Raw genomic sequence first — 16585 nt, forward strand, 5'->3', positions numbered from 1 at the left:
TTTTCGTTTTTTGGGAGTAGAGGAATCAGTCATTATTTCAACCTCGCTAGCAATGTCATTATCAAAATTAAGAGGGTCAGGATCAGGGGGGACGGGATCTGGTGGTTTTTTACCCATGGCAAAGGCCATTGGGGCAAAAGGAATGTATATTAATATAAAATAACACTTACTGGACTTGGTCAGCAATAAAGGCACTCAAAGAGGACAAAAAATATAGTTTTAACCGACAAAAGGCAATAAAATTAGGTTTTTTCGTATTCGAACGGAAAAAAGACAAGTGAGTTCTTCAACTGTCAAAGTTCGAATCAAATAACCGGTTCCTCGAAGAAATAATATCGACGGTTCCAGTGCAAGTAAGGAACCGAGTCCTTGTAACCGGGACTGGAATATCAACCATCTCTAAATTTTACAATTAAATATTTCGCGCCAATCCCGTCTGTCAGCGCATGTGTGCAGCGTTTGTTTTGTGATTTTGTACGAGTGTTTTTGTCTGTCGAAATCTTGAGTTGCGTAGTGATTCATTCGTCTGGTCTTTATTGTTTTCATTAAATGGATTCGGAAAGTTCTAACATGGAAAGTCCTATCGACATCGAAGATGTCAACCCTGATGTATGGTTAAAGTATGAGGAACATTATAGGAACGTCCTCACGAGCCCGGCAAATCGCTCAAAGGTAAAAGAAAGACCGATAGGCCATCATTTCGTTAATATGTTTTCACCATGTTAATGAGATCAATTTATTTTTGATTGAAAAATGAAATGACCTTCTTTAACCTCCTCCAGGTACCGCTGTTGAATGCGAATGCTTTGCACCACTTGAGGGACAGCCGGCTTGTGAGGTTCAGGGGCATGATTCAAGATATGCACAATCCAGAGTTCTACTTCGACACATTTGAGATAATCAACAAACAGACCAAGAGCTCCCGCCTCAGCTCTGGGAAGTATAGAGACACAGCAGATGTGGCTGTATGTACCATAACATTTTTTAATCTATTTTAAGATAAATGGCTACTAGTATATTATTTTTTCATCTGCAACATAATAAGAGAGATTATTTTTATCCGCTACAGGACAATTTTTTACTGATGACACATTATCAATGTATCGTGTACTAATAACACCATTATCATATAAATGTGTGAATTATAATAATTATATTTTTATAATATTATATTATAATTTACCAATTATTATGCTCGCACAAAATATTAGTATTTCCTATGCGATATCTACATAAACAATGGTTTGGCGCTTAACAATGCTTGGAAAACTAATGTTGTTTTCTGACTCTTGCTTTAGAATTACAAAAGAAAAACAAAATGAAGATGTCCACTTATATTTATGAACATCGTTGTTTATTTATCATTTTATCTGCCGAAAGTATTGCCGGCGGCTGTACAGCGATATGAAAAAGAAATTGCCCTGTAACATATTTATATTACATGTATATAAATAATTGCCCTGTAACCTATTTATATTACATGTATATAAATAATTGCCCTGTAACCTATTTATATTACATGTATATAAATAATTAGTAATAATATGATGTCAACTCGGCCACCGGCCTACCGGTCGGTGGCTGAGTTGACATCGTGTTTGGGTCCCACCCAGGTGTAGTGTGTTCAATTCCTCGGCTGGCTAAGTCCTCCATCACAACACAAGCAACATTTTCAGCTTACTGTGGTGGTAGTAGGAGATTTTCAAATATTGTCAGGTTATTCGCAACCCGGGAATGTTGGTCTTTCTTTTAAAAAGAAAAAAAATAAAAATTGGTAAATATTCAGGATCGCTGGCCACGCTTAATTAAATTATTTTATATGGCTGCTATCCCGTACAACGAAAGCAAACTTTCATTTTACTTAATTGAAAATAAAAATAAAAAATTTCTAAAAGCAGATAGTTGTCTTTTATAGTATGGTGAACCGAAAGGTTTTATTTATAAAAAAATGGTTTTAACCTGTTGAAGGCCGGAGCATAAAACAGACAAAGGTTAGTGAAACCTAACGTTTTATTAGCCCAAGCGATGCTGATTTTGTTTTTATACATTTTTTTAAGGTTTAAGGTTGAAACAGCATAGCAAATTATTCTAATAAAAATCATATTAGAATGTACTCCAGAGACCCATTAACGTTCCACAGGTTAAGCGTGGCCAGCGATCCCGAATAATTACTAAATAATTTCACATAGGCAGGGCATGAATATAAATTGCCCTGAATGGGCAATTGCTATGAATATAAAGGGTCAGCGAGTAAAATTTTGGCACCCCTCGTCAAAACCAGTAGACGCCTTGGCCCTAGGTAGTAGGAAGTAGGTAAGGTAGTAGGTGATCACTGTAATCAATATTTGGATGATTTTGTGTTTTTTTGTAGCGCGAGTTTTTACGAAAAATAATCTAAAGGGCGATGTTTTAAGTTAGGTATTATGAGCGCCTTGGAAATTTGGTACCCAGAGTGGACTGCTCCATTTGCGCCCGCATATGGCCGGCCCTGCCCGTGCCCAATGACGTTAAAATACATCTAGTCTCGTTTTTGTTTCACAAACCCTGAGATAACAGATATGCTTACTCGCTTACACTATAAGGCGAACACGGAATACTGTGTGAGACAACCTACTGCTATTAGATTGTCCTTCTTTTTATACTTATGTGTTACTAAGTTCACTATCTCACTTTCTCTAATGGCGCTGAAAATCTTCAGAAAACAATTGAATAATAAAATATAATAATGTATTTATGAATGAAATCTTATTTTTAGTGTTCGCTGTGTGTCAAAGTGCCAAACAAATGTAATATAATTATTATTTAGGAAGACGAAGTATTGAACTACAACTCCAGCAAGCTGAAAAGCGCGGAACGGCAGACCATGGTCACCATCTCCCTCCCAGGGCTGAACGAGTGGGTTCAGAAGCTAGAGCAAGAGCTGAACTTCATGCCTCACCTCATTCACCCGGCCAGCACGTCCAAGGAAGGCATGGCCCAGTCCAACCCGAACCTCAAGCGCAGCCTGGACGAGGCCGGGGACAGTGAAGCGGACCTGATGGAGACCGGGGAAGGCTGCAAGGACCGAAGTAGAGCCATCAACAGAAACGTCACGCAGAATGTCACCGTATCGCATGAACATATTCTGAATTTTCCTCTGCCCGATGTTACGGGGAAAGTTTGTCTGATGAAGGTATGGTAAAACTTCCATACATCACTTACTGATACATGTAAATCACTTACTCATGTAAATCTCGCTTTTTAGGAAACACTTACGAATAGAGAAGTGAAAGCACGAAACAAACTTCCGCACCATGTCATGGATGCTATAAATTTAAATCAATTTAAAGTTCGATTGCATTCTTATTTCGAAAGCAGAAAGATTAACTTATTTTTTAAATTTAAATCAACTCAATTACTCTTAAACTTTTTGTGAAATTAGACATGGACGCATCAGCAGAATGCTGCCAGCTCATTAAATAATAGTAATAAATATACATAAGTTAGTGAATTAACACTTTGTTTCCACTTAATTATCGCAAGAAACAAATGCTTCAGTGGAGATGGAAAAACATGTCCAAAATAGGTTATTAGTTTGGCTTATTTAAATAATTTGTGTGTATTTAGATTGAAGCAGAACCTTTCGGCAAATATCACATCTTACTAACAAGATCTAAAATGGCATAAAAACATGGGAAATTTTTAACTTTGATTTAAAAAGAATGGTGTAATTAGTTGTTTCTGAAACGAAGTTTTATTTAAAAAATTGTAAGCAAGTAGAGAAATTTTTGAAAGGATTTCTTTTTAGTTGTGCTGTTGGTTTCGATGTTGTTTTTTAACCACGCATTTGAAAGACAGTGGATAGAGTTTTCTTCTATTCTTTTGCATGCAATCATTCATTTGTGGTGGGAAAAAACATTTATTTGTGTCAAAAAATGCAGTAAATTTTTAATTGATAAACCTTGACAGTAACCTTTAATAAAGTTTGCCTGGGTTGATAATTCTTCCAGGTATACAATGAGTACGACAGACTGAAGCTGAATGACATGGTGGAGGTGGTGGGCTTCCTGTCAGTGGACCCGATCCTGGGCAACGAATGGAACGGCAAGAAGAACGAGGCCACCGGTGAGGACATGGACGTGGAGACCCTAACCCACAACCCCCCGCCCAGCCTCGTGCCGCGCATTCATGCTGTGCACATCGAGACCCTGCACCACTGCAATCCCCTGCTGCCCAGAGAGACAGATCAAGGTATTCACCTAGTATGCTATCAGTATCGCCCTGGTGAAAGACCATTATTCAGAACCGAAACATGCCAGGTACTTCCTATTGTTCCTCTTCTCCATCCTTTTCCCTTCCCTGCTCCCTTCACAAAATACCCAAATTTGCGATGCCATAGTCCCACTGGCTCCAGATGTTTGGTAGCAGTTCGAACTCTTGTGCGGTATTAACATAGTGCCACTGGCTCCAGATGTTTGGTAGCAGTTCGAATCCTTGTGCGGTATTAACATAGTGCCACTGGCTCCAGATGTTTGGTAGCAGTTCGAATCCTTGTGCGGTATTAACATAGTGCCACTGGCTCCAGATGTTTGGTAGCAGTTCGAATCCTTGTGCGGTATTAACATAGTGCCACTGGCTCCAGATGTTTGGTAGCAGTTCGAATCCTTGTGCGGTATTAACATAGTGCCACTGGCTCCAGATGTTTGGTAGCCGTTAAAACTCTTGTGCGGTATTAACATAGTGCCACTGGTTCCAGATGTTAGATAAGGAGATTGAATAGTTAAGTCTCGTATTATATGTTTTTTTTTTGTTATTTCCAGAAAAACATTTGAAAGATGCGAAAGGAGCACGAGAGCATCTTCATCTCACCCTAACGGAGCTGCTATTCGGAGACGCTCTGGCCGCTGACTACCTGATATGCTACCTTATATCTTGCGTGTATGTTTCCATTGTCATTAATGCATGTAAGCATGGTGTACCCTTTTTTTCCCTTTTATATTCCTTCACCTTGACACGGTTAACTTTGTTGTCAGTCGGTCGCAGACCACAAGCAGGGGGTGTTGTTTATTAGTAGTTTACTTGCGACACTACCTTTTTTTTTGTTTTTGGTTGAACTATGGGATAGTTAACCTCTTTAAGCTGTCCAGTGTTGGAGCTTGTTCACACATGGCGGTTGAACCGCTCGGTTTCGGAACCGTGTCGGCACCAACAGCACAGTTTTGCTGCTCCTCTGAATGCACTCAGCTCTTCATACACCTAGAGATTCTCGCAGGTCACTCGGCAGCAAAAGTTTGAAAAGTTTGGTTTCAAAGTCGAGTGGTAAGTGCGATTTCAAATTGCCCTCTGTGACGAATCAAATTTTGTCACAAATAAATTTGAATGTTAAACTGAGTGTGTCCCGCAGTGTGCACCCAAAGACAAAGAAAGTGTTGACAGACGGGGGTTGTAAAGGAAGAATTCAGGACAGGTCCTACGAGCTCAGGAAGGAAGACAGTCAAGATCGAGGCGGGAGAGAGAGGAGACCGAGACAGGAGTGGTGGTGAAGTACGCGTTCCGCGCCCAGCGGTGTGATGCTGGGCGGTGGATGAAGAAGTTACAGTCGAGTTAGAGAAATTGATCTTCAAGATATGTTATCCTCCGCCCGGCGACGTAATGCTGGGCGTGAGGCGAAGAAAATGCGGTGACTAGACGCAACCGGGAGGCGAATAAAGTGCGGTGACCAGACGCGGCCGGGAGGCGAAGAAAGCGCGATGACCAGACGCGGCCGGGAGCCGAAGAAAGCGCGGTGACCAGACGTGGCCGGGGGGCCTGAGTTGCAGAACTGCAGAAGCTGCCACCTAGGACTTCGTCCTTACTAAGGCCAACGCACAGAACCAACTCAGAGACAACAGTGTAGTTACAGTGAACAATGACGATGTGAATAGTGAAGAAGCAACTCGAACCATATGACAACTAGTTAAGTTATAGATCTAAGTATAATTTAGATTTAGTATTAAAACTTGACCAACCCAATTAAAATCGAGACTCATAATTAATAGATTTTCTTAATTAAATTCACCTCCCTAGTCCCCACACAAGCGATCGGAATTGATACGATGGCAGAACATACGACTTAAGAGGTAAGTATAAAACAGCAATATATTTGAGTATTATTCTGAGCTAGTTGCAAGAAGGAGATGTAAACGTATACCATACACCTCTCTGAAACAGCTCTTACAGTTTTTTTTTACTACTAATTCTCTTTTTAAATTGAAAACCTTTTTAAGGTTCAAAGTTCACAAACAACTATTAATTTGGTTGTTTATCGATTGTGTAAAATTTGAAATAGATTTATTAGTAAAAGGGTTAATATTTATTTCTTCACTGTACTATGGCGCTTTGAAACATCCATAAAATTGTCAATCGTTTGTTACGTATTATTATCCAATTATTGAATAAAATTTTTAATTTTAATAAAAAAAAAGAAAGACAAGCATTCCTGAATTACTAATAACCTGACAATATTTGAAAATCTCCTACTACCACCCCAGTTTGCGGAAAATGTTGCTTGTGTCGTGATGGAGGACTCAGCCAGCAGAGGAATTGAACATACGACGCCTGTGTGGGAACCGACACAATGCCAACTCAGCCACTGACCGGTCAAATAATGGCCATAAGAAAAAATAGCACACTACAATGTACTAATACATTTTATCTATAAAAAGATTACCATGATTTGGCTGTTAAATGTTAAATTATGTTTTTCTAGTGATCCCAATTATATCTTTGCTGCTTATAATTATGTATGTACTTATGTATATAATTTGAATCTGTTTTCAGCTACATTCGTAAGGATGTCCTCACGCTGGGCAAGTTTGCCCTTAACCTATCAAAGATCCCCGCCACGCGCCACCCTCAGTACTCCGCCTGCCTCTACAGCATCCTGCAGCTGATGGTGACCAAGAGCTACTACCTGCCGCTGACGGTGGAGAACATGAACACCATGTGTTTCCTGCCAAAGTATGTTGTATCTCTTCCTAAAGTTGGGGTGTTTCGCACAAATTCAAATGTAATATTGTCATCAAATAGCCAATCAGCGCCATTTTGTTTTTTTTAGTCATTTGAAAGTTACCCATTATAGGTCGATTTCAGCATTATTAATTGTGATCAACTGGCAAAACATAATGGCAATTGGGGTTTCCTGCTAATCAAAAATTATTCAAAAGCTTAAATAGACCTAGAATCGACGTTCAATGGGAACCTTACATATGTAAAAAAAAATGTCACTGATTAATTGATGTTTGATGCCAATGATACAATTGAATTAAGTTGATGATCATGACTATAGAATTAAGGGAGATGGACTGAAAACATTTTTATTATGAAACCACTAGCACAAAAGTGTTGCCAACATCTTTTACCAATACTACTGCAAATCACATCTTCGCACAGTGGTATCACGTCTTTGTCTCTACCTTCCGCCAAACGTATACTTTTCATTGCTTTGATAGTCCGTAGTCCGTGCTGTTTGACCATAGCTCAGCGACGTTTGGAATGCTTACATGCCATTTCTCCCTTTGTTTCTATTATTATCTGTGATTATTATGTACAGGCCCAACGGACTCGGCTGGCCGACAGGCGGAATCCTTTGCCATTTGCTATGGATTAGAGCAACTGGTTCAGGAGCCTACAAGGGTTCCTGATGTCCAGACTCACCGTTCCAATCTGTTAGACCTATTCTTAACTACTGTGCCACACGGTTATAAGATTGATGTCACAACGCCTCGGGGATCATCTGACCACTGCCTAGTGACGACATCAACCCCCGTTAGCCTCAGACCAACCAATGAGAGGCTGAGGAGAAAAGTGTGGCACTATAGGTCAGCAGATTGGTTCGGTATGCGGGCCCATTTCAACGCTTTTCCGTGGTCAGCTGTTTGTTTTCGGACTTTGGACCCTTCAAGATGTGCCCAGGAGATTGGTGAAGTCATCAAATCGGCGATGGATGGCTTCATACAATCAACTACTAAAGAAACTGGTGTGGGCTCAAAGCCGTGGTTCAGTCGACAATGCTCCGAAGCAGTTCGACGAAAAAACGCGGCTTACCGAGCCTACAACACATCTCGAACGCCCGAAAGCAGATCAGCATACAACAAATCGGCAAAGGAATACAAGAGAATCATTAATAGGTCAAAATTCGAATACGACCTGCAGATCAGCAAAAAGCTGGCTGCCTGCCCGCATGGCAGCAGAGCATTCTGGTCCCTTGCGGGCTCAATAGGTCGGAATTTTTGCAAACCCAGTTTGCCACCTCTTACCAGACCTGACGGCTCACTAGCAAACACCGCCACCGAAAAGGCTAACTTATTAGGGAAAATGTTTGCGGAAAACTCGACCCTCGATGACGGGGGTGCTGTTCCGCCGTCGGTTCCTCACTGCGGCTTCTATATGAAATAGCTGAGGATCCGGCATTGGGATGTACTCCACGTTATACGGGGGCTCGATGTTAACAAAGCTAGTGGACCTGATGGAATACCTGCCCTGGTATTGCAGAGGTGTGCTGCGGAAATAGTTCCAGTTTTGACAAAGCTCTTCAAAATGTCCCTGAAGTGTGGCACTGTGCCCTCTGGTTGGAAAAAAGCGGTCATTCACCCTATTCCCAAGAAAGGTGACCGCTCCAACCCGGCCAACTACCGCCCCATAGCGATCACATCAGTTCTGTACAGGGCCCGCAGATACTTTAATAGTACACAACTGCTGACACTGTACAAATCGCAAGTGCGCCCTACTGTCGAATTTGGCAGCCATCTCTGGTCCGGAGCCCCTATGAAGATGCTCTGAGGAACTAGCGTCATTGATCCCTTCGGCACCGGTGCGTAGTCGGGATACACGCCAAACGCGCGCCCAACATTTGCACACGGTTGACATTTGTCACATGAAAACGGGTCGCTTCTACGATTCGTTCTTAAGTTCAACAGCTCGGCTGTGGAACGAACTGCTGGCCTCTGTGTTTCCTCCCTCCTACAACATGGGACTCTTCAAGACCCATGTTCACTCCTTCCTCTCCACAAAAAGACCCTCCAGACAGCATCCCCAAAGATGACATAGGCCCTGAGGGAAATTATTTTCTTCAGGGCCTCCTGTGTGGAGTTAATATAAAAAATTTTTTAAAAAACTTACAAGAGAACAGCGTAAATGTGAATCCTTTCATTATTCTGTCTAAAGTTTTGGTGTTTCATTTTTGATCTTGTAATTTTTCGATAAAGCATAGCCAAATCATAACCTTGATGGCCAATTTTCTTAAATCTATTCTTAACTCGTGGCATGCGTGCCCCTCAAATTTGAGTTTTAAATTTTGCTGCGTTGCGTGCGCGCGCGCCCCTTGAGTTCCAAGTTCTAGATAATTACTGACGCATTTCTTTGATTGGTTGAAAACTTTCTAAATTGTGATTGGTTTAGAGATATGGCCAGCGAAATAGAGCATCTTCATTGGCCGATGTTGTTCAAATTCATGCCACCAGAGTTTTAGACGGACATTTCCAGTGATTTGTTCAAGACGTGAGAGCCGCAAGTGTTTGCAGGGTTTAGGGTATAAGATCTAATTATTTTAATAAGAATACATACATTTTTTTAGACGTAAACGACTTTCAATACTATTTATCCCAATTTCCATAAAATACTGTCTTTTTTTCGATCCTCAGTTTTCACCTAATCATTTCTATACTTAAGGGGGGGCTAGGGTTAATTCGTATGAAAAAAAGGATTTTTTTGTGAATTTTTTGTGACAACACAGTTAAAATCTCTTATTAAATCTAATAGGACAGTAAAGTATGACATTTTAAGAATGTTGTAAAAAAATTTCACGGAGAAATATTAAAAAACACGGCAATGGCAGCAATTATTCGGACGTGTCTCAAAAAAAAGTAGAATGGCGGTGCCCCTCATAACTCGGTGCTGGGTCATCTGAAATCAAAAAATCAAAGTTCATTCGTTAGATAATAGTTTTTCTCAGGTAACGCTGGGAGGGTTTTTCGAAATTTTAATTTTTCACTTTTTTGGAACACTTTGAAGGGAAAAACGCTATTTTTAATGAAAAAAATCGGCTAATTTGTTATTGTAAAATAATAATTATTAACAAATTTGAAAAAACTCTCCAGCGTTACCTCATAAATTATGTACAGAAATAGTTTTCAAAATTTCAAAAGGATCGGTGCAGTAGTTTTGAAGTTATGACGGGCACCGACTTTAAAAACGTGAGTTGTGGGAAAAACGCTATAAAGTTTTGAACACTAAAAAATCTGATATTAAACGTTTATAAGCAAATTTTATCAGCTTACCTCACACTGAATCATCAATGCCAGGTCCATAAAGGATGTTGCTATCATCCATGATGTCTAAAGCACCTTTTTGCTCCTGTCTACGATGAATCCTGCCTTCTTTAGTTTGTCTCTCAGCTTCCTGCTCTGCTCGGCTTATACGTATGGTCGGATAGGGATTAAAATCCGACAGGTATAAAAATACTCATAACTTCGTCAATTTTGCTCCAATCAACTTGAAATTTGAACACAATATTCTTAACATAGCATTTATTTTTAAAAAAAATTTAAAAAATGCAAAATAAATAATTTTTAAACCCTAGCCCCGCCTTAATTGGGTGGTTTTATACATATAACTTTCTTAGTCAATAAACTTCAACATTTTGCTATTCATATCCATCTTAATTTTATAAATGTTTAGAAAAAAACTAATCATTAATCCTAATTTTCTCCAGGCAATAAGGCTAGCGTAAGGCGCTGTGATTAGCTTGCGCCTCAACGGATATTTTCTGAATGGTGCTCGCGCAATCCACGTTTTAAAATAACTGTCTGATAATGTTATATTGTGACAGTTCTTGCTTTCAAGACAAATGCAATTATTTCCGAGTATCCCTGTCATCACGGAACCAGTGCGTCCGTAGCCTGTTTGCTATTTCTAGTAATTACAATCTGATAATCGTTGAAGAATAAAAATAGTTCTCTAAATAATCTTCTTTATGAAGTTACAACGCTTGGTTTCAACTTAATTACTACTAGAAACAACTAATTACATCAGGGGAGATGGAAAAGCATGCAAAATAGGTTATTATTTAACCTATTTTTTTAACATTGGCTCCACACAGGAGGCCGTGAGGAAATTTTTTCCCTCAGTCCATATGTCATCTTTTGGGATGCTGTGTGGAGGGTATTTTTATGGATAGGAAGTTCTGGGAAGAAAAAAGGTATGAGGGGTGGTTAAGAATCTGGGGGTCAATGTGTCCAGAAGTCACGGATGTATGAATCCATCCCTCCCAATGCGGTGCAAGGCGATGGGTCGAGAGTGTCTAGCTGGAGAGGTCAAAAGGTCTCCCTCAACCAGTCTCCCGATTCGGCCCGCCACACAGTAGGTGGACAAACGCATATGCCGCCAACACTTAGACAGACCTCCCAAGCCATGGACCCGGTCACCCCTGCTAAGTCACCAAACGTAGCAAACCACTTGGGGTGACTTATGGCAGGGGGGTTGGTTATCCAATAGATGGTTCCTGGGGCGGCTTTACCCATTCCCGCCTCCCAAATTGAAATTCAGTTATTTTAATTACTATACATGAATATACAGGGTGTATCGGCACGTACCTGACAAACTTTAACCAGCTATTCCTTAGCATATTTGGAGTAAAAAATCTTATGTGCACTTTGCTGTCCGGTAACGTTTTTTTTTAATAAAAAATTTATTATTCATATTTTCACCACATGTCACCACTGTTTTATCCTTTGTCAAAGTTTGAAAACCCATCTGGCAAATATTTTATTCGAATTCCGTTGAATAATGCACGTGTTTACCTATATTGGCGCTCTTTTACAATCACAATGAAATGGCACGGCACCATTCGTCTCATTTTTAACTATTATTATTTAGTGTGTGCGAAAGAGCGAAGACGCTTTTTGACATACTTGCTTATAACAGCTGTTGAACACGAAACGCAATGCCAATGACAGTGATGTCACACTGGAAATGTTATTTTTTTTTGTTTTTAATTGAAAAAAAAATGCTACCGGACAGCAAAGTGCCCATAACATTTTTTACTCCAAATGTGCTAAGGAATAGCTGGTTAAAGTTTGTCGGGTTAGTGCCGATACACCCTGTATAATATCAGATGTACATTATGTATAATGAATATACATGTTAAGGTTTAGGTTTTTTTTTTGTAACTTTTCTTCAATGTTTTGTTTTGTCCCGGAACCAAAGCTAACTTACAATCTTTACAATATAATGACGTTTTAGGAAAGACTACGAGTGCAACCGTCTGACCAGCGGCATCCTCCAGCTCAGCAAGAACACGCACCTGGTGCTGGACGAGACCAAGATGGAGCCGGGTCGGCTGGACAGCACCGGCATCTCCAACCTCACCGCTCTCGGAGAGATGATCCAGACGCAGAAGGTCAAGTACGACTTCAAGTATTACCAAATGGACCACGACTGCGATATCCCCGTGCTGATACTTTCCGAGGGAAAGTCACTGTTGCCTGTGAGTGTTTTATTATGTAATTCTTTGTAAAATTTCCACAATTAACATGTCATCGGTGCTACTAATATAAATCAATAAAATTAAAGCTTGATTGGATTCTTATTTGGGGAGAAGAAACAATTAACTTATTTTTTAAATTTAACAATAAATCTTCCAAATGTGAAAATCTGTGCCATGAACTAGTACTATTAAAAATTAGCTACCCCTTGGAAATGGATGCTAAATGCCGTCAACACCGAACGCAATTAATGGCTCTCAATATAACTTGCGATCCAAATTCATTTGTTCCTTGGATTGCTACGCCTCCAGGACGGTGTGTCAAATTAGTTTACACTTCGGAATATTGTTGTAAAATATTTCTGTCTTCACGCAATATTAAACTCTGCGCTGGTGGTAGATGATACATTAGTTTGTAGTCTTCGTATATAGATTAAAATTGTTTTGCATTTAGCTGCGCTTTTTTGGATAGGGGCCGTTCAAGTATTATGTAAGCACTATAGGGGGGCAGGGGGGTCTTTGCTTTGCTTATTTTTGATGACATGGGGGGGTGGGGGGGTGGAGATAGTGATTACGTCAGCACTGCTCAGCAGTAGTTATTTTTTTTTACACATTGGCAACCCACACATTGTCTATGTTTGAAAACCGAATACATATTCGGGGATTCCCACAAATAATTAATACGTTTAGGCACTCGCTTAAAAAACAGAATACATTAACAGAAAAATGCATATTACCTATATGCATTTTTTACGTAAGCATGGGAGGGGGGGTAAGAGCTTTGCTTACTTTTGGTGACAAGGGGGAAGAGGGGGTAAATAATTGTAATAAATTTGCTTACGTAATACTTGAACGGCCCCATACATTTTTCAAAGATTAAATTTTTGATATTAAGCAAATATTGGTATGTAGATGAAAATAGACTGAATGCTGTAGAAATGAGATCCCTGGGGCGTATGTGTGATAAAACCTTATATGATCATGTAAGAAATGTAGAGATTTGCAAAGAATGCTGATGTAAGCGTGGTGAGTAAGATTAAGAAAGGGACACTTCAATGGTTTGGGCATGTAGAGCGAATGAACAAAGAAAGTTTAAGTAGAATGTGAATGGTAGAAGAAGTTGGGATGTCCAAGAAAGACATGGCATGATCAAGTGAAACAAATACTTGAGTCAGGCCATGTCAAGATTCAGAAACAGAAGAGCATGTATGAATGTGGCGAGAAGTGTGTGCCAAGACCGAGTTGTTTGGCGGTCCGTCCTCTCTGCCTACCCCTGTGGGGAAACAGCATGATGGTTAGTTAGTCAGGAGAATTAGTCTGTTTGTATGTGTATTAAGTGGCGGGTGTCCTCTCCATAGACTTTGTATGGTGTAATTATACACAGGCGATGTAGCGCAGGCTCAAATGGTATGAAGGAGACATTGTCCGCGCCATGTCTCTTCCACTCTTGTATAAACCACGCCTTAAGTTTACATGTTAAAAGTATGGAATTATTTTTTTCCAGAGTGATTTCCACGTGCCTCTCACGATAGATGAATCCAATGTGGCCATTGTGAATGAGATATTTGAAGCGGCAAAGCATTACCTCATGAACAATGAGGTCCTCCACAAGATCAGAGTGTACCTGACATCCATGCAGCTGGCCAAATTCACCATTGAAGATGAACCAGAGGTAATTAACACACTTTCGGCGGGAAGGGTAGTTCTACCTTTTATACCGGTCCTACTTGAATGGCTGTAAAGACAGCGCTGTCCGATAATTCTGTATGAACATTAAATTTCATATATTTTTGTGCAGGTCCCAACAATAAATATGTATAAACAATGTGATACAAGTCTCCCATTTTCTTACCTTCTTTTCTCCTGTGTGGAAGAATATTTAATCAAAGGGAAACTGTACTAAACCTGTAGAATGGATAATAAATCCTTGCACGTCTGGCACGGGAGATGCGCAAATCATTATTTTTTTTAAGTGGAAACCATATTTTTTGTATTAAAATATATACATTTTTTACACATAAAACGTCACCAAATGACACAAAACTGACTTAAACTTAAATTTCAGACAGTACTTTTATAGTTTGGATTTGGTGACCACCAAAAAAAAAAAATATACAGGGTGTCCGGAAACTCGTAGTACAAGCGGGAAACTGGTGAATCTACATCACATTTGGAGTCGATTTTGTAGTATATTTTTTTTTTATTTGAGCTTTCGTTATCGAGTAAATCGAGTTTGAAGTTGATTTTTTTTTTTTTTTTTTTTAATCAAATTCTTATAAATTATTACTGAATATCAAAGTACCCAACTAATTAAAACTATTTGAAAGTAAAACAAATGAAGAAACTCGGATTTGAAGCATTATTTTGAAATCACCCTTCATTTAACCCGGTGTAATCATAAAATATTTCTGCTCTGCAGGGTTAAAACATCTGTTATTCAACCCTAAACACCAGAAAAAACTTTAACCCTAAAATAGCCGAAAAATATTTTTTTTTGGTTTTTTTTTTTTTTTTTTAAATGCTCAAATCAAAAAACTTTATGTTTTTTTGGGTTCCCCATGTGGTGTAGATTCTCCAGTTTCCCGCTTGTACTACGAGTTTCCGGACACCGGTATATTATATTCAAAGATATAGCGGTTTAAAAAAAATCTATTTTCTTTAACGGTACCCTATTTTCGCTCGCTTGTAGTGTGTTAACATACATATTAAATGTCTTTAATTACTGAAAATGAGCATCATTCTAAGTGTAGAAATTGGATTACATTATACATTTGCACATTTCAGCATTTTTCATCATTAATCCTAAGTCCTCCACCATTGCGCAAACAACGTTTTCTGCTTATAATGTTGGAAATAGAAGTTTTTCAAATATTGTCAGGTTATTCGTAACTTGGGAATGTTTTCTTTTGTTAAAAAAAAATGTTTCGGCCTTTATTTCCCTTACTGTCTCCAATGCTGTGGGAACGGGAGGGTGTATCATGTGGTACAAGCATACTTGCATTAGATTCTTGTCAGTAGAAACATGTGAAAGAGTTATTATTGTTTTTATTAATTGAATAAAAAGGACACTGGTGACCAACATTCCATCTACGTATTATAATATTCTGAAAAAGCTCAAGAATTGCAAGTTAAAAGTCTGTCAGGTATGTCCTGCTTCATCTTAGACACATTGTAAAAAACTGTCCGAACATTTAAAAAAGAGGCTCCATATTTTTTGTTGATATTCTGGGAATATGACATGTCTAAAGTACATATTATCATCACCACAAATCAGTTGTGGGTTTGTCACTCTGTAAATAATTGTAACTCTGGATCTATTAACGTGGATTTGCTTTGAATTTAAGTGTCATTTTCAAAATTGAAACTGATTTTGTCAAGAATTCGGTCAAGCGAAAAAGTACATAAATACTTACCAATAACATAATATTTTAACTATCATTTTCAAAATTGGAACTGATGAGTAAAAATTCAAATGTCTGCACTAGTAATATAATAATATTATTATGTCATTGCTTACAAGTTATTTACTTTGACCATTTGAGTTTCCACGTGGAAGACCCTAAAACGTTTAAAACACTTCCAGTTCATCCAGAAGGACTTTGTGGAGATGCGCAACAATCCGGATGCGTCGAAACAGGCCACGGCGGAGGACCTCCACAACCTGCTGGTGCTCACGCGGCTGGTGGGCCTCTCCAAGGGCGTCAACAAACTGGATGCCGAGTGCTGGAGCATGGCTAAGAACATGGAGGAGCAACGGAAGAACAGATTGATTAAGTGAACAGAGATGTAACTGAGACACCTTAGATTTTGGTACATCACAACTTGGATCAAAAGATGTCTCTATATCACTTAAGCTTAATTTTAATTAGCTTCTTATTTGATCCCATTTTGTAACTCCTGCGACTCCTCTCAAAACCTCATTTTGGCAGCTTGAAAAACCTGGAACGTTTTCTCTCATTCATCATCAAGATTTGGTGAAAGCATGTAAGCCAACCTTCTTACCACCCTTCTACAAATGGAGTTGCCATAGTTCCACTGGCTCTAGAGAGTAGCTAAAGGCATGTTAGAACAAAAAAATACATTTAT

The 16585-nt window shown here is 39.2% G+C and overlaps 1 protein-coding gene across 1 annotated transcript; it reads left to right on the forward strand.

Moving 5' to 3' along the window:
* Positions 1 to 448: 448 nt before the first annotated feature.
* Positions 449 to 16322, forward strand: LOC149422421 (mini-chromosome maintenance complex-binding protein). The gene is made up of 9 exons (XM_089633792.1): positions 449 to 672; positions 783 to 965; positions 2807 to 3172; positions 3990 to 4230; positions 4800 to 4917; positions 6799 to 6978; positions 12259 to 12502; positions 14004 to 14171; positions 16083 to 16322. The coding sequence occupies exons 1-9, from the start codon at positions 550 to 552 to the stop codon at positions 16275 to 16277; spliced, it is 1818 nt and encodes a 605-aa protein (XP_089489918.1). The 5' UTR covers positions 449 to 549; the 3' UTR covers positions 16278 to 16322.
* Positions 16323 to 16585: the final 263 nt, after the last annotated feature.

This window comes from Hesperophylax consimilis, chromosome 7 (genome assembly GCF_061612785.1).
Source record: "Hesperophylax consimilis isolate HC1 chromosome 7, BYU_Hcon_1.0, whole genome shotgun sequence".
In the NCBI taxonomy this organism is placed as follows: Eukaryota; Metazoa; Arthropoda; class Insecta; order Trichoptera; family Limnephilidae; genus Hesperophylax; species Hesperophylax consimilis.

Coding starts and splice junctions, on each gene's coding strand:
- LOC149422421 (XM_089633792.1), top strand. CDS start 550: ATGGATTCGGAAAGTTCTAACATGGAAAGTCCTATCGACATCGAAGAT. Junction 673..782: donor GCCCGGCAAATCGCTCAAAG/GTAAAAGAAAGA, acceptor AACCTCCTCCAG/GTACCGCTGTTGAATGCGAA. Junction 4,918..6,798: donor TGCTACCTTATATCTTGCGT/GTATGTTTCCAT, acceptor ATCTGTTTTCAG/CTACATTCGTAAGGATGTCC.